This window comes from Pogona vitticeps, chromosome 13, assembly GCF_051106095.1.
Source record: "Pogona vitticeps strain Pit_001003342236 chromosome 13, PviZW2.1, whole genome shotgun sequence".
Lineage (NCBI taxonomy): Eukaryota > Metazoa > Chordata > Lepidosauria > Squamata > Agamidae > Pogona > Pogona vitticeps.
Window position 1 is genome coordinate 19,960,481 of NC_135795.1, and position 21,051 is coordinate 19,981,531.

The 21,051-nt window shown below is 48.2% G+C and overlaps 1 protein-coding gene across 4 annotated transcripts in view; it reads left to right on the forward strand.

Annotated features, from left to right (window-relative positions):
- Window positions 1–21,051, forward strand: part of CACNA1H (calcium voltage-gated channel subunit alpha1 H) — a 191,965-nt gene that overhangs the window by 126,684 nt on the left and 44,230 nt on the right. For all 4 annotated transcript variants that reach the window (XM_078381307.1, XM_078381306.1, XM_078381308.1 and 1 more), the window contains exons 9-13: window positions 870–1,656; window positions 2,783–3,201; window positions 18,367–18,518; window positions 19,153–19,338; window positions 19,818–19,935. In XM_078381307.1, the coding sequence (XP_078237433.1) occupies window positions 870–1,656; window positions 2,783–3,201; window positions 18,367–18,518; window positions 19,153–19,338; window positions 19,818–19,935 (1,662 nt within the window). The remainder of the gene's footprint in view (window positions 1–869; window positions 1,657–2,782; window positions 3,202–18,366; window positions 18,519–19,152; window positions 19,339–19,817; window positions 19,936–21,051) is intronic.

The following is a 21,051-nucleotide window of genomic DNA, read 5'->3' on the forward strand; positions in this document are numbered from 1 at the left end:
TTGAGCTGCAGTGCAGCTGAGGAAAAGTTCATCTTTTGGAATCTGGAGAATAGCTCCCTGAAACCTATAGCCAAGATGACCCTTCGCTGTACTGGCTAGAAGTTTCTGTAATTTGTTATCTAGAAAAGGGACTTTCCCAGCTCTGGAGACACCATCACTTTCTACCACAAGCCATGAGCTTTTCTTGCTCTATTTCTGGGGCTAAGGATGGGGTTTTTGGACCTCATGGACTACAAACTCCACAATTCTACACTCTTGGAGTTCTACATAACAGGCAGACATGTCATAGACGCCTAAACATGGCTCACTTTGGAGATAAAGGCCTCAACCGGCAGGCTCTGAAGCTGAGCTAGGCCTAGCTTTGCCCAAGCTTCCTGTTCCTGCCCCAGTGCTCCCTGGGAGATTTCTTTCTGAACAGGAAGCCAGGAGGAGCTAGGCCTAGCTCAGCTTCAAAGCCGGCCAGTTCAGGCCTTGCTTCCAGATGAACAAAACACAGAACAGAAAGAAAAGAAGAATAGCAGAACAAAAGCTAAAGAAACGAAATGGCCTCCGAGTATATATTGTATTACACTCTTGATTTAAAACAAAACACCAAGAACTGACAGGGTTGTGGGGTGTTTTCTCCAAAAAGTATCACCAGTTCTGTGTCCCTTCCGTCTTCCATTTCTGAATATGAAATTTAACAAGTCTGTTTGGATTCTCTTCCTGAATTGCAATGGATGAGTTTTCAGGTTAGGCGTGCATATCCAAATTATATTATCTCCAAATTGCCACTGCGTTGTTTCTGAATAATGTGCCGCGTGAGTTACGAATGGCAACTCCTGCAATTTTCCTTGGGTTCCCCTTCCCATCTTCCCCACTCCTTGCAGGTTGGATCTTTCTTCATGATTAACCTGTGCCTGGTTGTGATAGCAACACAGTTTTCCGAAACGAAGCAGCGGGAGAACCAGCTGATGCAGGAGCAGAGAGCCCGTTACCTCTCCAACGACAGCACAATCGCCAGCTTCTCCGAGCCGGGGAGCTGCTACGAGGAACTCCTCAAGTACATCTGCCACATTTTCAGGAAGGTCAAACGGCGGACGTTGCGCCTGTACAACAACTGGCAGAACAAACGGCGGAAAAAGGTGGACCCCGACAGCGGGGCCGCCGGGCCGGGCCGCCGGAGCAAAAAACACATCACCTCCATCCACCATCTCATCCACCACCACCACCACCACCACTATCACCTCAGCAATGGAAGCCCCCAGGGGCCCCCTCACCCCAACTCCGAGACGGGGGACCTGGAGCTCAACGTCATGAAGCACGGGAGTCAGCTCATGCTTCCCCTGTCGTCTCCCAGCCTCCGGAACGCGGCGGCGGCCCCCGATTCGGAGTCCGTCCACAGCATCTACCACGCCGACTGCCACGTGGAAGGTGCCCCGAGGAAATGCAAGTCTTCCAGCGTCCCCGCGGGCATCAAACTCCCTAGTCGTAGCAACACGAACTACCCCACCATCTTGCCTTCTCCGGCTAGCAAAACCAGCCTCGCCCCGGCGCCCAAAGGGAAGAAAAACGGCGGAGGCAGTGGTGGCGCCACTCCCGTGGCCGTGGTCAACAGCCCTGTGCATCTGAATGTGGATTCCTATGGAAAGCTGCATCAGGTGGTGGGAGAACACGGTAAGGAAGAACCGTCTGCGGACCCTGCCGGTCACAGGGCGGAAAGCAAAAAAACCCGGTCTGTTTCAGCACCATGGAGAGCTCTGAGCGTTTCCATCTGTGCCGCCCAGTTAGATCTGTGGGGGACCACGTTTAACGACCACGGTTCCGACGGAAAGCATTCTGGGATTTGTAGTTATTTTTTAAATTCTCTGCTCACTGTTTCAGGTGAGCACGCCAGAGGTCAAACTACGAATCCCAGGCTGCTGTTGGATGGACCGGCGAAGGCCCCTATCAAGCAGCTATAACCCTGCAGTGTAGACCCAGGGATAGATCAACCCAAAGGGGAGTCCAGAATGATGACCAAAAATGCTGAAAATGCAAGAACTTTGGAAGCTCCCGTTGATGGAGCCAAAGTTTCATCGCATCCCAAAAGGCTGCTTCCCACAGTTGTGACCAGATGCCCCAAAGTGGAATCTTGAAAACAGGTCCTGAAGGCCATAGTCCACTCCCATAGTGGATGTCTGGTGATGGGCATCCAGAAACATGGGTCCTCCAAACCTGGTTGATAGAATCAAGGGGCCCTTTCATAGCCCCCTCGCCATCTTTCCTCCATGAATTTGTCTGATCTGCTGAGAGTCCCTCTTGTGGCAGTGAGTTCCACAGATCAGTGGTAGGCTTTTCCATACGCATAGCTTCTAAATTTCCATCACTTTCTTCATCTTGAGCTATCTTTCTTCTAAATGATAAAGAACTTGCCTTTAGAGCAGTGGTTCTTAACCTTTGTTACTTGGATGTTTTTGAACTGCAACTCCCAGAAACCCCAGCCAGCACAGTTGGTGGTGAAGGCTTCTGGGAGTTGCAGTCCAAAACTCCTGAGTAACCCAAGGTTAAGAACCAGTGCTTTAGAGGGTTGCGCTAGGCACCATTGAAAGTTCCTTTTTATAAAATCATGAGGCTGAAGCAAATGGTGAATCATACGATGCTGCTCATGCCCCAGAACCGAATCCATTCATACAGTTGGCTCACTTGGCCGCTTTGAATCAGAACTTGTGATTTTTGCGAATCTGGTGCATGAATTTGCAGGTCAGGGAGGGGGGAACCGAAGGCTGCTCCGTTCATATTTCCCCACTGCCTTCCCTCGCAGGTCTTTGCCGAACCTCCAGCCGGCTGTCCGGCCTGAACACGCCGTGTCCCTTGCCAGGTCCGCAGGCCAGCATGCTGAACTGTGAGCTCCAGAACTGCCCGTACTGCGCCAGCATCTTAGAGGACTCTGAGTTCGAGTTCAGCGAGACAGACAGCTATGAGTCGGGCGACGACAACACGGGAGTGTACGAGTTCACGCAGGACGTTAAACACGGGGACCAAAGGGATCAGATCCAGCAGCAGAGGAACAAGAAGAAGAAGAAAAAGAAACCACCGAAGGAAAAGAATAAAATCACCAAACTTTGGTCAGCGTTTGGAGATAAGTTGAAGAAGACTGTGGACAGCAAGTATTTCAACCGGGGGATTATGATCGCCATCCTCATCAATACGCTGAGCATGGGCATCGAGTACCATGAACAGGTAGGCGAGACCTCTTTCATGTGACCCCAAGCCGGACAGGACCAGTAGTTGATAGAAATGCATCTCTCTATCGCTCGCCCTTCATTTTCAAAGACGGCCGTTTCTGTGAGATTCACCGTTTAGAGGGAAAGCAGGCAGGAGCGGTTTTAGTTTGACCGTGGCATGGTGACTAACGAGGAGCAGCACTAGGGGTGTGGTTCACTGGGTCAGCTGGCAAAGCCCAGAGGATCTCAGGCTATATTAACAAAAGCAGATCGTGCAAGTGGGTAGACACCCCAGAGGTTGAGGCACCTGGTGGCAGAGCCAGAGGTTGGGGGTTCGATTCCCCCCCCCTTAAGCTGGACTTGATGATCTCTGGGGTCCTTTCCCGCCTTGCAGTTTTAAGGTGATTATTCTAAGATTATTAAGAGGGCTACTTCGTAGCAGCCACGTTAGTTAATAAGTCCCTGCCGGTCACAGTTTTGAACATGGTGCTTACGCCAGTGTGTAATTCGCCATTTAGATTCAGATCTGCTTTTTGCTTGGATTCCTGCCTCGAGCAGGGGGTTGGACTTGATGGCCTTAAGAGGCCTCGCCCATGATTTCATGATTCAGCCCCATGTGATATTTTATGTTCTGTCTGCCTTTGTCCTCAGAGATGATGCTATATTGAAAAGGGATTAAGCCGGCGATCCCCTGGCAGGGTTGTATTCTGTTACTCCTGCGTGTATCTCTCAACAGATTGCATCCAATATAGGTTAATGTCATAGTTAGGTGTCTGTGTGTGTGTGTGTGTGTGTGTGTGTGTGTGTTTTTAAATCTCAGTACTTGTGTTTGGATATATATTCCCTATACTAGAACGAGGGGCGAAAGGTGGGACGGTGGGTGAGCAAATACCCTGCTAGATGTGGATCATCAGAGGAACATGAATACAGCAGACGTGGAAGGTTTTTTTTCTTTCTCTTCTGTCTCTCTCTCTCTCTGTCTGTCTGTGTGTGTGTGTGTTTCACGCATCCTCCCACTCACGGGAGAGATGTCTCACACGCCCAGCCCAGCCAAAAAATAAAATAAAATTAAGTTCTACTTGTTTTTGCCCGGCACGAGACAATCTTGTATCTTCATCGTTTTAAGAGTGCAGAAAGGAAAGGAAAATCATGCTGTTCACATCGAGGCTGAGAACAGCGTGGTATCGAAAAACTGTTTTGGAGAAGCGAGGACACCGAGTCCCCGGTGCCTGCATGGGGCTGAAGGACATGGCGGGGGGGAGAGAGAATGAAAGGGGATGATGAGTCAGCCTGAGTTTTTCCTCGGGTCACTCTTGCCATGGGGTGGGGGAGTGAGGGAATGGCGATTTTCTTGTTTTCGCTTTGGGTTCCGTTTTTGCAAAGGTGGTGGAGAGAGAGAAGAGCGTTCGTGCCGTCTCTTTGCAAAATAAGCACCCTTCCGTCTTTCCGTGTCTTTACGCCTTGGGTTACTGCGAGCTGAAAAGTTTTGTACGAAGCAAATTAGTCACACAACGTAAATTTATTGATTGATTGATTAGATTTATACCCCGCCCAGCTAGACCAAAGTCGACTCTGGGCAGCTAACAAAAAAAAATGGAAGGAAAACAATATAATAAGGTAAAAAAACAACAATAGCAATGTGGCACAAGATGGGGATAAGGGGGGAAAATGCAAGTGACGACAGAAGGGAAAGCCTGCCTAAAGAGCCAGGTCTTAAGTTTGCTCTTAAAAACCCCCACTGAGGGAGCCAGGCGGATCTCGGGGGTGGGGGGAGACTGTTCCAAAGTCGAGGGGCCACCACCAAGAAGGCCCGGTTTCTTGTTCTTTCTCTCCGGGGCTCCCTCGGCGTTAGTAAAAATAACCTTAGAGAAAATTAAGGTTCTGCTCCCGGGACAAGAGAAAACGATGACTGCCACAACGTGCTTTGAAGGAGACTCTGACCGGTGGGGATCCTTCCCAGAGTTTTCTAGGTATAGAATCCTCTGAAGTGGTTGACCATTCCCTGGGTTGCCCTGGGACCACCACGCCACTCGCCCAAGGCTACCTAGGTTGGCTCTTTTCCTAGGAAGCACAGCAGAGAATCAAACTCCCAACCTCTGGCTGACGGTGTTTAAAAACGCATGTGGGATTCCCCCCCCCCCGGCCGCCCCAGTTTATATGGGATTCTTTTCTGTTGCATGGATCCACCAGCATGAATTGAGCAGCTCCTATCCAGCGCATGGTGGTTGAGGGGTGGTCACATAGCTCAGTGGCGGAGAGCCTCGTATGCACCCTGAAAATCACAGGCTCAATTCCCACGATCCCCAGGTACAGCCAGGGAATTTTCCATCCAAGACCCTGGAGAGGCTGATACTTGGAGATGACCATCGGAGGCTAAAGGCGCCAAGAGTTTGTCTCCGTATAAGCAGTTTCATGTCTTTCCTCCTCCTCCTCCTTGCAGCCTGTCTTTCTCCAGTAGAAAGCCCACATTTTGAAGGCCAGGCCTGTGCATAGATCTGTTAAGTGTACGTACAGCAGAGAAGAAGGACCCAGCTTAGCTCGTCCCTCGTGCTGAGCTGCCTGGGATGTGCAAGCAGTTCCCGTGGGGGTTTGCCCAAGGCTCAGGCAGAAGGAAACTAAAGCCAGCTCTCTGGCTGGCTCGGCCAGAAAAAGCTCCAGGCTGCTTGTTTGCAAAGCTGGCTTCCAAAGACCTTTCAGATCTCCAGCCTGTAACAAAACAGGTGGAGGTTGGGGGGAGATTTTTGTGCAAGCTCCAGGACAACGCAGCACGCACATCTCGAGGTTTGTCGGGCAGCACCAGACGTGTCTCGGAAAAAGCCAGTTTTATTGACTACAGTTCCCAGAATCCTTGGGGATTCTGAGAGCGGACGTTGAAAAAGAGAGAGAACTCTTCTAAGCTCTGGAAATCGCTGGCCTTGGTTTCTGTTACAAAGACATTCATTTATCCCCTTGGCCTTCACTTGATAAGTCTCACCACTGTCTAAAGTGGGTTGCCTCCATAGTACCACATCTAGTTTATTTTTCAATAAAGATGGGAACCCTGGACGTTGTAGAAAGGACATTTCCGGACTCTGTGTATATGTAAACCGTATATATCTCTCCTATTTACTGTAGCTAGCCCTGTGCAATATAAATTCTGGTTTGCTTCTCCCCTGCCCAAGACAATTCATCATTTGTAACTCTTTAGTGAGAGACAAAGATTCTTCCTGCAGCTCATGGCCTTGCGGATATTTTGCACATTTTTGTGAGCAAATTGTGGGGAAAAGCGTGCCGCATAAGCAAATGTGGCTATTTCCTTTGTTGAACTAGCCAACAGCAGCACGAGATGGGTTGCTTGTGTCTTTCTGATCCCTCAGCCTGTACATTTTTTCTTTGCCACGGGTCTCTGTGTGCCTAGGGGAACAGCAGTGGTTTTTGGATGGCTGCGTTTTGTGCAAAATGCAGGATACATAGCATGGGGGGAAATGTTTTAAGAAACTGGTGTGATTCCTTTGCAGTCCTAGATGTTAGCTAACTCACATCAGAATCCGACCCATATATTGGGGGACTTGCCTGGACCTTTGAGAAGGCCGATACTTTGCATTTGTTTCTCATAGTTCAATATTTCTCTTATCGATTAAAAAAAAAGCCACACACACACAGTGTGTGTGCTTCTACCCCAAACCAGACGTTTGGAATTGCGAGCGCTCTTTCTTCTTTTTTGGCTTCTTGGCTTTGTTGCTAGCTGGGGGATTCCTTCCTTGCTCTTTCTCCTTAAAAGCCAGATGTAATATTTATGGCTGCAGCTGCCTCTCCTTGGAAAACACGGCTGTGAAGAGCAGGATGGGGCTTTCGGGGAAAACCGTGTAGAACACTGTCGAAAAGGGTGGGTTTATTTAAACTCTGAAAAATAATCCCTGCGTTGAAGTAAACAGCTCTAGATTTTCTGAGCGGCTTCAGCTCTTGTCCAGATACTTTTCTAGATTTTAATTCCCCTGGATTTTTTAAAAAAATACATCCAGGGCTTTTTTTTTTCCTGCCCAAGGTGGCCAACACCTTGCTAACTGCATGCCATTGTGCCAGAGCTGGGCTTGTTTGTTTATGCAGAAAAACTATATTTGGTGCAAGCTGCTTACACAGAAATAAACAACTAGGAGGAGATGTTCACGCTGTTCTTTTCACACCTGGTACACTTGGGGGGGCCAGGAACCAAGGGTTAATTTCCCCCCCCCCTTCATTGCTTTAAGAGAAATCTTTTACCTTGAGCTTGCTTGGTGGAAATAACCTCCCAGGAAACACGTTTGTGTTTCTCAATGCTCCTGCCTTTACAAGGCTACGGCTACCAGATTCCGGCAGCCACTGGTCCAAAGAAAACCCAACTGGCAATCTCTAAAAAAGAAAATTACAAAACCGGGGCTGTGCCGAATTTTCTTCCGGCATTCAGATTTCATGCTGAAAACAGCCCCGGATTCTACACAGCTGCCAAGCTCCTTCGGTGGTTACCAAGATTCATCATTCACTGGAATTATTTTGGTTCGCGAGCAAGGTTGAGGAACGTTACATTGGCAGACTACAGGGCCCAGAGTGTAGGCTGGCTGGGACATTATGAGAGATACTGGGAGTCGTAGTTCGTAAAGGAAACCACCAAGAGGGCCTTTCTTCTTTGCCCGTAAAAAGAAGGTCCTTCCACGATTCTCCCTCTCAGGATCACGGGTGCCCCAAAATCAGGGCTTCAAATGCATGCGTGTGCACTGTTCACTACAGCCCTGTCAGGTAGACCAAGTGGCGAGGATGCCCAAATGATGCCCAGCGATGTTTATGACGGACTTCTGTGAGCGACAGTTTCCCTTTCCACACAAACCCTCCCATCTTGCTCCCATTCAGGAAGCACCAAGCGGGCAGGTAGGGCTACAGAAAATTCCCTGAACAAAGCATTCAGAATCCCACTTTTTATTTTTTTATTTTTCAAGATTTTGGCTTCTTTCCCCCCACCCACCTTTTAATGACCTCTTTTAAAGGGGAAAAATATTTCAGAACAAGCTGTTCCTCCTTCAAGCCCTTGAGGGAGAAACCTTCAGGGATAGCCAGACTCTTGAAAGCCAAGATTTCTCCCTCACAACAGTTCTGTTTATGGGCATTTTCCCTCTCCTTGAACTGGGGGTGGGAGGAAGGAACCCTATGCGGGCCATTTTTGCCCTCCCAGAAATTGAGATATAAAAAGGACGTTGACTGGGGGGTTTCAGCGTCCGGAGTCTGGCAGCTCCGGAACGTGCGGCTTTGAATTCCAAATCCTTGTCCGCGCCTTTCAACTTCCTGTCTTTTGAAACGACGGTGATTGATCTGCCTCGTCAATTGTGACAGCCGTTTCAATAATTTAGTCCCCAGACTGGCAGAGCCTGACCACGGTGGCTGCCATCTGCCAGTCTGGATGGCGGGCGATTTTCAGAAGCATTTTTTCTCCCTCTCCTCAGAAAATCCAAAAACAGAGCAAGGAAATGATGCTTCCCCCCCCCTTTTTTTTTCTGGACAACTGAGATCATTTTAAAAGCATCTTTTCAGATCCTGAACGGCTCCTCGTCACGCTGTGTGTGTGCAGATGAATATGCAGGGAGGGCTTTACTCCTTCTGAGAGCAGACCCACCCTGTGGGTCCTGAGAGATTCGAACTCATGATTGGGAACACTTTGGATCAAGCAACACAACATACAGTGGTGCCTCGCTTAACGAGCGCACCGTATAACGATGAAATCACATAGCGATCCGTTTTTTCGGATCGCTAATGCGATCGCTCAATGTTTTTTTAATGGGGAAAAATTCGCTTTGTGAAGACCGGTAAGCGTTTTGCTTACCGATCTTCGCAGAACGAACCCCGACGATCAGCTGTTCGGCGGCCAAAATGGCCACCGGAAGCCAGGAAATGGCCCAAAATGGCTGCGCGCAGCGTTTTCGCGCCCTCGTTAAGCGAGGCGAGGGCGCGAAAATGGCTGCCAGCCATCCTGAAGCATCGCTGAACGGTGAGTATTTGACCCATTTGGAACGCATTAAACAATGTTTAATGCGTTCCAATGGAAATCCCTGCCCCGTTCAGCGATGCTTCAGCATAGCGAAGGTTAATCCGGAACGGATTAACCTCGCTATGCGAGGCACCACTGTACTCTGAACCCTGGAGAAGAGGTGGCTTCCTGTTCTCGCCCTTCACCCTGTTTTGTTTTCTGATTGGTCACTGGGAAGTAAACACAAGCCCAATTTGCAAGTCTGATGACTAAACCATATTGCCACCTTGAGCGTCTACGCTGGGGGAAAGGCAGCATAAAAATGAAATAATACAGAACAAAATGATATAAAATAAAGAAATAATTGGTCAGTCCCCGAGAAAATCCTATTGCTAGGAGGGAAAATAGATGAATTGCAGAGATTGCCCTTAATGTTGAGTTTGGCCCCGAGAAAGACGAAGGGGGAACAACTCCCAGTATGCCGCCACCCCCCCCCCCCAGTGTGGCCAGTAGACATATGGGCTGGGAGATCGTGGGTGATCCAGCCAGTGAGCTGGGGGAGATGCTGGGAGCTATCATTCAGATTTAATTTTTTCCAGCTTCTCAAAGTGGGTTACCTTGTGCTCAAGAAAACTGCCAGGTTTGCAGAAGTACAACCTTAAAAAAAAATTTCAAAGAGTACGAGAATCTGCCACACCCTCAAAATAAATAAATAAATAAATCCCGGGGTCTTTATGATTCACCCCCTTATGACGACGATCACGTCCTAGAAGAGATTGGCGGCTTGGAACCCGGATGAGGGGCTCCGTCCTGGTTGGGGAGGGCGCAAGACAAGTTGTAGCAGGCGATGGCAGGTGCCACAGAGACGTTCGCCCCAGCAACGGGAAGGGTCTCCGGGATAAATGATGCCCTTCTGAGGCTGCTCAACAGGACCTGCAATATTTATCAGCAAAGATCTCTGCACGGGAAAGATCAGGGGGATGTTTCAAACAGCAAGGTCAGAGGAACGAGGAGAGGAGAGAGGAGAGCTCAAGAGAAGTGAAGTGTGCAGACTAAATAAAGTAAAGCAAAGGCCTAGAAATGACTGGGCTTAGGAGGGAAGCAAAGAGGTGGCGCTCCAGCTAAACTGTGATAGCTTTACATGTTTTAGACAACCTTCGGACATCCCAGAGTTATTGACACACTCCAGATTCCGAAGCGGTGTCTTTCCAAGGATGAGCAGCCTAGTTAGTGGACTGAGGTTCCCCTGGATGCAGCATTATGTTGGGGTTAGAAGAGCGACCCTCGACGGCCTTCTGTAGCCTTCCTTGGATACCTGTAGCAGAAGAAAACGTTGCTTTGCAGGCCATTATTTAAACAAGGCATGGAACTACAGGTCCCATCATGCCTTGGCTTCTGGCTGGGTTTATGGGAGTTGTAATGCAACACCTCTGGAGAGGGCCGTTTCGTTTCGTTCATTTAGTCGTTTAGTCGTGTCCGACTCTTCGTGACCCCATGGACCAGAGCACGCCAGGCCCTCCTATCTTCCACTGCCTCCCGGAGTTGTGTCAAATTCATGTTGGTTGCTTCACAGACACTGTCCAGCCATCTCATCCTCAGTCGTCCCCTTCTCCTCTTGCCTTCACACTTTCCCAACATCAAGGTCTTTTCCAAGGAGTCTTCTCTTCTCATGAGATGGCCAAAGTACTGGAGCCTCCACTTCAGGATCTGTCCTTCCAGTGAGCACCCGGGGTTGATTTCCTTTAGAATTGATAGGTTTATTCTCCTTGCAGTCCAGGGGATTCTTAAGAGTCTCCTCCAGCACCACAATTCAAAGGCATCAATTCTTCGGCGGTCTGCTTTCTTTATGGTCCAGCTCTCACTTCCATACATCATGACAGGAAAGACCATAGCTTTGACTATTCGGACTTTTGTTGGCAAGGTGATGTCTCTGCTTTTAAAGATGCTGTCAAGATTTGTCATCGCTTTCCTCCCAAGAAGCAGGCGTCTTTTAATTTCATGGCTGCTGTCTCCATCTGCAGTGATCATGGAGCCCAGGCAAATAAAATCTGTCACTGCCTCCATATCTTCCCCTTCTATTTCCCAGGAGGTGATGGGACCAGTGGCCATGATCTTAGTTTTTTTGATGTTGAGTTTCAGACCGTTTTTTGCACTCACCTCTTTCACTCTCATTACAAGGTTCTTTAATTCCTCCTCACTTTCTGCCATCAGAGTGGTATCATCTGCATATCGGAGGTTGTTGATATTTCTTCCGGCAATCTTAATTCCGGCTTGGGATTCCTCCAGTCCAGCCTTCCGCATGATGTATTCTGCATATAAGTTGAATAAGCTGGGGGACAATATACAGCCTTGTCGTACTCCTTTCCCAATTTTGAACCAATCAGTTGTTCCATGTCCAGTTCTAACTGTTGCTTCCTGTCCCACATATAGGTTTCTCAGTAGATAGATAAGGTGGTCAGGCACTCCCATTTCTTTAAGAACTTGCCATAGTTTGTTGTGGTCCACACAGTCAAAGGCTTTTGCATAGTCAATGAAGCAGAAGTAGATATTTTTCTGGAACTCTCTGGCTTTCTCCATAATCCAGCGCAAGTTAGCAATTTGGTCTCGAGTGCCTCTGCCTCTTCGGAATCCAGCTTGTACTTCTGGGAGTTCTCGGTCCACATACTGCTGAAGCCTACCTTAGAGGATTTTGAGCATAACCTTGCTAGCGTGAGAAATGAGTGCAATTGTGCGGTAGTTGGAGCATTCTTTGGCACTGCCTTTCTTTGGGATTGGGATGTAGACTGATCTTTTCCAATCCTCTGGCCACTGTTGGGTTTTCCAAACTTGCTGGCATATTGAATGTAGCACCTTAACAGCATCATCTTTCAAGATTTTAAATAGTTGAACTGGAATGCCATCACCTCCACTGGCCTTGTTGTTAGCTAGGCTTTCTAAGGCCCACTTGACTTCACTCTCCAGGATGTCTGGCTCAAGGTCAGCAACTACATTGTCCAGGTTAGACTTATTTGAAAGAAGACCAGCTTTGAATATGCAAGAGAGTCTCCCAACTTTTGGCTCCCTCCGTCAACTCAACTGAGGTCAATCCAGGGATTCTGTGCCCTGCCTCTGTGACATCATGGCAACCCAGCCAATCAGGATAGCCCTTGCTGCCCTTAATCCCTAACTACACATACTTATCTGCGGACTCCGTTTTTTTGTAGGAACATCCTTGAACCTAGAACATTTCCCCCCAATTTCTCTCCTTCCCAGGCTAAACTTTGGAGGTCAACTCTTATTTTGAAGGTCCTGAAGGATCCATTTTCTTTCATCTTTGGGAGCAGGCTGGGGCCTTCCTTTGGCAGAAAAAAAAGCCATCTAAAACAGGCAAGCCATTTTTCAAAGCAATCCTCTCATTATTGATGAGCTGCTGGGAGTGATGACCTCCTCGTTCTGGCTCTCCACCCGTCTGTACGGGCTTTTCCCCATTCCATCCGGGGTGAAGGAGCTGCCGAGTTTAAGGCATTTGCCAGAGAGAATCTCCATAAAAGTCTATTAGTTGGGATAAGTAATGGTTGGACAAAACAGATCCTGGCGTCTCCCACTCCCCTTGTGAATCACGCTGACAGCCCTGCAGACTGGGTGTCCGTCCTTTGATTAAACAGTCCCAGCCCTTCTGGAAGTTCAGAGGCATAAACAAGTCTCGCCAAGATGGGCGTTTGATCTCCCCGTTGGTCGTCCCCGAAGATGCTTGCCGCATCACTGCAAAAAAAAAAAGGGTGGGAAGCTTTCTGGGTGTTGGGGAAGAAGGCAGAAGGTGATCTTCTGGAAAAGCAGGAGAAAGGATCGAGGGAAAACAACAAGGAGCTGGAAGGGGCTTTTTGTGAGATTAAAAAGCTGAAAGCGTTGGACCTTGGTTCTGTTTTAGTTTTTCAACAGCGTTGGCAAAGGGAACGAAGGGTAAATGTTTATAAAGTTCTCCAAATGTAAACCATGGAGAAAAGAGATGGAGACAGCTACTCTTGCAATGCATTTTTCTTTTCAAAGAAGGGAATTTTTTAAAAAATCCAAGTTTAGAAATATCACATTTATTTACCACGAGTTTCAAAATCTGCAGCCAGTCAATTTTGGGCTTTCCAGAAAGCATTTGCCAGTTCTGAGTAAGCTGTGTTACAATTATAACTCAAGATAGACAGACAGACAGACAGACAGACAGACAGACAGACAGACAGACAGACAGACTGACTGACTGACTGACTGACTGACTGACTGACTGACTGACTGACTGACTGACTGACTGACTGACTGACTTACTTACTTACTTACTTACTTACTTACTTACTTACATGCCAACTTTCTCTTCATAGGGAACCCAAGGTGGTTCACAACAGGTAAAATAAGACATTTGAAAACACTACACAGTGGTGCCTCACTTGATGACATTAATCCGTTCCAGTGAAATAGCTGTAGAGTGAAATTGTCATCAAGCGAAATAAAAAAGCCCATTGAAATGCATTGAAAACTGTTCAGTGCGTTCCAACGGGTGAAATACCTGCTCGTCCAGCAAAGATCCTCCATTTTCTGCTCCCTGTAGAGTGAAGAATCCATCCATAACACAGCGGAGAGCCATTTTGCACAGGGGGCAGACATTTTGGAAACCTGACAATCAGCTGTTTTGATTGTCGTAAAATGAAAAATTGGTTCCCCAAGCAGGGAACTGATCATCGTAAAGCAGTTTTTCCTATCTAAACATTGTTTTGCAGTCGCAATAACCTAAATCGTTAAGCGGATTCATCATGGAGCAGGGTAATCGTCAAGCGGGGCACCACTGTATAAATAACCAATTAAACATACATTAAGATCAGGAGGAAAAGTAGAAACATCTAAACCTATACTGTTAAAAACCAGCACTCATGGGATAACGTTACTGCTTAAATTCTTTTTTCTGCATAACTGTCACTGTCTTTTTATCTTAATGGAAAGGCTGCCTAATGAAATGATGGTGGGGGGCATATTACATTTCTCAAGAGCCAGCTCACTGTCAGTAAGTAAGAAGTAACTATTTTAGTTATTCCAAGGGGAAGGGGGCAGAAGTTGCTTTGGGAACATTGTAACTATACTGATAATTAATAACTTTGGGGACCCCATCATTCTGAAGTGTAATTAAATTAACTGCTTCTCAAAAGTAACTTTCCGAGATCTGTATTTGTTCATAGCTGTGATGTCACAAACAGACACCCCCCCCCCTTTCCTCTCTGCCCTTCTAAAGCCCTGGTTGCCATCCTAAAATCTCAATCACACGGAGATGTTGAAATACTCTTTTACATTTTGACTTTACTTCTTCTTGTTGTTGCTGCTGATCTTAAATAAATTTAGAGGGTGGTTGCTTTTTTAAGCAGTACCTAAAAGCTAATGCATGTCATCCCTCGGACATCTTATTGATCCAACTCTTTTGCCTACATTACTAGCACTTTAAATCCATTTAAACTATTCCCTGCCATTGGCAAATGAGAGGCGGGGGTGGTGGTGGAGTGGATGGGAGAGGAGTAGGAAGGGAGCAGGACTCATTGCTAATCCCACCTGAGCCAGCCCTCTAATCTCCTGTGTGTTCGGGGTTGGTTCTCTCTCTCTCTCTTTTTAAAAAAAAATGTTTTCCATCTAGCGATTACTGTCCTAGTGATGCGTCGGCCCTGGACATCTCGTACGGGAGGCCGTAATCCATTAGTTAAACAGATTAGTCCTTGTAGGAAGAGGGTTTGTGTAGTTCAGTGAGTAAAGCAATAGGGTTAATCTGTGCTGCAGCCACGCAGGCGTCCGGCCCATAGCAACCAGCAAGGCCTGCGTCGACGTGAAAGAGGACCCAGCCTTGGAAACAACCCGTGGCTGAGAGTCTGTGGCTTCGGCTGTCACGTGGCAGCCTCTTCAGTGGATGCACGGGGAGACACAAAAGCTTTTCTGGGCTCTCTCCGTGCTTGGGTGAAAGACACCAGGGGGGGGGGCAGGCTCCTTATCCCACATGCAAACACACGGAAATGCCGTGTCTCGATTCGTTTGCTCAAAGTCATCTGTTTCATTGATTAAAAACCTCTTGCCTTTTTCCACTGAAAGAACGATTGAGCCTTTTTTCCTTTTAGAAATCTTGTGACCCTCTTGGAAGCCTCTTGGAGACGCAGACAGTGGAAGGCAGGGTATTTATGGATCGATCAGTCGATTGATCGATTGATCGAACAATCAATTGATTGTTCCATCCATCCATCCAGACAAAGGGAGGGTGTAGGTGCCTGGATCCCATTCGTAATCCCAACAGGCTGGACCTGTACAACCGGGGGGGGGGGGGCGGGATTTATGGAAGTGAGAGCACACCCCACGGCAAACAATCCAACAGGTTTTCTCCAGCTGAGACCAGCTTAGTGTCCTTCCTTGGCTTTCCTTTTGGTAGGACTTTGGACTGACTTGACTATGCTTTTTGGATTCTCCTCTTTTGGCCTGCTGCGACTACTGGACTGGCTTGACTTTGAGTTGTTCTTCGATTTTGGCTTTGGATCTCCCTCCATCTGCTTCAGCGGTAGGGTCTCTTGACCCTGGTTGTGGATTCCCCTGCCTGGCCCTCTCTGTGGCTACAGGCGCCTTCGCCTGGCCAGACCTTTCCGGAGACTCGACTGCTTAGGAAACTGACATTTTCATAGCCATGGGCCTCCTTTGAACACCCTGTCCTCCACCATCAGATGAAGAAGAATCTTCTTACGCCCTGATTCTCTCCGTCTTGGAAGTGCAACACAAGAAGCACAACCTCAACCTAGACCTTTTGGAGCAGAAGGCCACCTCTTGAGTTGCACCCCATATTTCTGAAACCAAGCAGCCTCTTCAAAGGGTCTTCTCCCCCCCCCCCCGTCCACGCGCATTTTCTAGTCCTTGCTGCCTCGTCCAGCCCTGGACCATCGTTTGCAGCTGTACATTAATTCCCCTTTCTCCTGTTTGCTTCTCCTGGCATTCCTACTGAGAGGGGAAAGCCGCTTAGATCGTTGTGGATTTACCCCGCCTTGCGCTAATTGCCGCAGGTCATTTTTAATCACGCAAACAGCTGCACTTAGATTCCTCCTTCTTTTGCTCCTCGCCCGCTTTGCCCGTCCTGTGCTAATTATCATCCCAGGGAATCCCCCGCCCCGCCCCAACCTCTTCTGGTTTGTATACAAGGAGACCTTCCTCTGAGGCTCGCATTTCTGTAGGGAGGGGAGAGAGAGACCCAGGAAGAGCCCCCAGCCCGCCAGGAAACAGAACCGAGCTCCACTGGGGTGGGCGGGATTCAGGGACGTGGACGGCTCTGGGGTGAAACGAGAAAGGCAGCCGTCAGGCTCCCCGAATGGTTTGCTTCTTTCCTGGCATTTTGGGTCCCCCCAACTTAGTTCCAGAACTGAAAAGCGGTTGCCACGGATTGTGCCCCCGAGGCCCACGCCAAAGATCTGAACTAGAAGAAAAAAGGGGGGGGGCGACCAGTGGGACATGAGGAAGAACAGATTTGAGGGTGGGATGGAAATCGGACGGGCGGCCCCTGGTTAGACACCTTGAAACAGAGACTCGAGTTCAAGTCACGTTGGCTTCCTTGACTCTTAGCTGGTTGCTGGATGATAGAGTCACTTTTCGAAGTACAGTGCATGGCTTCAGATTTTTTTTTTTCTGCAATGGAAGCTGTGCTTTGTCTCTGTTACATGTTGTTCTGAATTGCTTTCTTAGAGGCGCCCTGCTGTGAGATCACATCCTGCGTGTCTTGTCGGCTCCAGTCCAAGGTTGTGCGATGCCGACGGCCCACGAAAACCTCTTTTTCTTCCAGACCGCTTTTCTCCTCCATCCTGCACATCCTGAACAAATGGCCCAATTTCCCCCCATTTACAGCGCAGATCAATCCTTTAAACTTGTCTCCCATCACAGCTCAATTTTCGCTTTTACAATTAATTGCTCCGTCGCCTCTGGAAGTCTTTGCCAACCTAATATTTTATACAGCTAAACACTTTCTTTGGCTCTTCCGACAAAAGGATGGAGATATGAATCAAATACAGTAAAGCAAAAAAAAAAGAGAATAGAGATGACCGTGGAAGGCAACCCAACCTCTGCCTTCCCGTTGGACCCCTCCACCTTTTAAACATTTAACCCATCTGTCGTGTTAATTTTCCAAATGCCCTGAACCAATGAGCTCACATTATTTTTTGAAACCATTTTTGGGGCATCCATTACTAGAAGCATTCAAAAAAAAAAAAAAAAAAGGTTTGCTGGGTTTAGCTTCCTGTAATTCTGCTGTTATTAATCCCCGGTGGCCACTCCGCATATATATTTAATGCCTCTCTGCTTCTCTGCATGCTTGGCCATTGATTACATGGGCGGGCGAACCCTGGACATTGCAAAGAAATCTCTTCTAACTGAATTAAGTGCCTGTCTCCTCTAGATATCATTTAAAATAAAATGCCTTCTCTAGGAAGACCTGGGGAATTTTTAAAAATTCCGTCCCCATTTATATCTATTAAAGCTATCCTCACGCTTCAACCTTTTTTTCTGATGAAATACTTCTAAATCTTGCCATGCATGGATTCCCTTCTTTTGCGATGAAAGCCTTTTAAAAATGTGATTTTATGTTGCCCATTAATTAATAGGCTTCTGTTTCAGAATTCCAAACCGATGCTCCCTGAGAAGCCTGAAAAGGCAGGAAGAAATGAGGGGACGGAGGGGAGATGATGGCTTTTATTTATTTGTTTTTATTTTATTTTCTCCTGCTAAAATCAGACTGGCCTTTTGGGTGTTTGACAGGACTAGGCAGACTTGCAAAGGATGGCAGCATCAAAGAAATGGATGCCCCATGACAGACATGTGTCTTTCCACTTACAAAGATCTGGCTTCATATCAGCCATCCGCAATAGTTTTCTCTCCTTCCCTGTCACCGTATTTTGACATTGCCGTAATTATCTCCCTGATAAATGGAACGGGATGAGCAGGGAGACGTGTCTCTTGGAATAATGGTCATCTCAACCACGACCAGGTTAAGTGGAAGCGATGGCGTTGGTAGCTCTGAAGGGCGCTGGCTTGGGAAAAGCTTTAACCCTCTCGTCTCACAGGTCGGTTTGTACGCCTTTTGGAGAGTTTGGGTCTCGGGGCCTTGTTTCGGAAGACTGTAGGGATACATACCACTTGCCACTGGTGTGAGCCTTCTGGTTGATCTTTTTCTCATTCCCTCCTGTTGAACAGCCAGAAGAGTTGACCAACGCCCTGGAGATCAGCAACATTGTCTTCACCAGCATGTTCGCCCTCGAAATGGTCCTCAAGCTCCTTGCCTTTGGCATCTGGGGCTACATCAAGAACCCATACAATATCTTTGACGGCATCATTGTTGTGATCAGGTAGGTGGGCGGCTCATGTTTGCATCACCAGAGGTTGACAGACAAGGCCGTGTGGATGTCATGGGAAATAAGGTGGAGCGTTTCTCCTCATTTAACTCCCAGCAAACGTCCCCCTTTCCATATTTTGCTGCTTGTTAATGAACCGGCAAAATTAGGGAGGATGTGGCACTGGCCCAGATTCTCTTGATGCTTCCTCTTATTCCATTGCACAAAAGATGCAATGACGGCATCATCCACTACACCTGAAGGCAGCGGTTTCAGGGTCAAATTAGACATTACTGTCCTGATACTGCCCTTTTTCCTCTCCTAGAAGAGGCATTTCCCCGGGCATACATGCAAATTAAGCCTACATTTACCTTCCAATGACCAATCACAAAGCTTTCCATGCTCAGTGCAAGACACCGAGGTGAAAGCAACGGCAGAAATAAGTACCTCTGCCAAACACGTGCAGAATTGATCAAGTTGATCCCTAGATGGGTGTGCAAATCAGGCTTCACGTAGGCTGCAAACCCCACCTCCTGCTGCCGCCTCCCAGCATCTGCCGCCTGAGGCGACCACCTAATTCAGCAGGATGTTAACAGTTCCTGAGCAAGAGGCTGCAAGCTCAACCATGCCTCTTGCTTATAACCCACAGCGTCTGGGAGATCATTGGCCAGTCTGACGGAGGACTTTCAGTGCTGAGGACCTTCCGTCTCCTCCGGGTCCTCAAGCTGGTCAGATTCATGCCGGCTCTCCGACGCCAGCTGGTGGTCCTGATGAAGACCATGGACAACGTGGCCACCTTCTGCATGCTGCTCATGCTTTTCATCTTCATCTTCAGGTATGCACCCGCCCATCGATTGCTCTCTTCCCCCCCTCTCCCAAGGAATGTCTTACAGGATCACCTCCGCCCTGCTTCCATTAGAGTCCAAGCGAGGCCCGTTTGCCAAGTGAGTACCGGGTGACAGCTGAGCTTACAAGATGCCTGTCAAAGATGATGACCGGCAGATTCTGCACGGCTGCTCCTTCACCAGATCCAGCCACTCGGGAGACAAATGAAGGATGCCAAGAGACTGCAGTGGGAGAACCGTTGCTTTATTTTTCTTGATAGATGACCAACGTCTCATAGAGGCAGCTCAATCAAAACTCCAAACAGAAGAGGGCTGAATGGGCCATGGACTCTAAATATGCGCCTCCTCTCTCTTTTAAACTTGCCTGCCTTGGCCCAACAGTCAAGCCACCTCTGAGTCTCATGACACCCCCAGAAATGCTGCCTTATGGATAACGACCTTCCTCTCCCCCTCTCTCTGTCTTTTCCAGCATTCTCGGCATGCATCTTTTTGGGTGCAAGTTTGGTCTGAAGACAGACACAGGGGACACGATGCCAGACAGGAAGAATTTTGATACTCTGCTCTGGGCGATTGTCACAGTATTCCAGGTAAGGTCTTGAAAGCAACCCCCCTCTTGCCTAGGAAAAAAAGGGTGCATTTCTCATTGCATTCCAAAGCCTTCCAGCATCTCAAGCGGCTTCCGATGGGGTTCTCCATCTCTGGAGGATGCCGTGAGTTCAGTTTCACCGTGGCAGTGCAGCCCTCTTGAGTTTTAGTCCGAACTTTAAAGGTCCCATCCAAGGTTCTAGACCTATTCTGAGGGCTAGGATTCAGTGGGGAAACCCAGTGGGATGTAGTGCAGTGGTTCCCAACTTTGGGTCCCCAGATGGTCTTAAGACTAAAATTCCCAGAAGCCTTCACTTCCAGCTGTGCTATCCAGGATTTCTGGGAGCTACACTCTGAGCACATTTGGGGACTCAAGACTGAGTGATGGACTAGGACTCAGAAGGCCTGGGTTCAAATCCCCACTCAGCCATGGAAGCTCACTGGGGAAGGACTGGAACTAGCAAAATCACTCCTTAATCGCCCCTTCACTTACCTTGAGAGCCCCGACAGGGCCGCGAGATGTCGGTTCCAACGCGACAGCGTAGAACAACATCAGGATTCAGCCCCTTTGGATCGGTGCTATAATGTTCAGGCTAAAACCCAGGGCAGGTTCACTGACCCGTTGATCTTGGTGTTTGTGGTTCAGAGAAGGCCACCCACTTGCATTGCACTTTGCCAAGAAGGAGGTGGTAGGCTGGCCTCTTGTACTTTTAGGGCACCTTTTGGAAAATCTTGAGACGAAGAGAGAAGACGGACAAAGGCGTGAACTAGACAAAGAAACCCCGTGCATGCATTGGACCAGACGTGCTTAGACAGAGTTATAAGTGGGTGTGGAATACAGTGGTGCCTCAATAGACGATGATAATCCGTTCCACTGAAATCGCTGTTTAGCGAAATCATTGTCTGGCGAAAAGCATTTCCCCATTGGAATGCATTGAAACCTGTTTAATGTGTTCCAATGGGGAAGAATCGTAGTTGTCCAGCGAAGATCGGCCATAGGAAAGCCGCTTTGTGAACTGCCAATCAGCTGTTTAAATAGCTGTCTTGCGAAGCTGAGGTCCCAAAAACACTCGTTTTTTGAGCGTGGAGGGAGCTGTCAAAATCATCGTCTAGCGAAA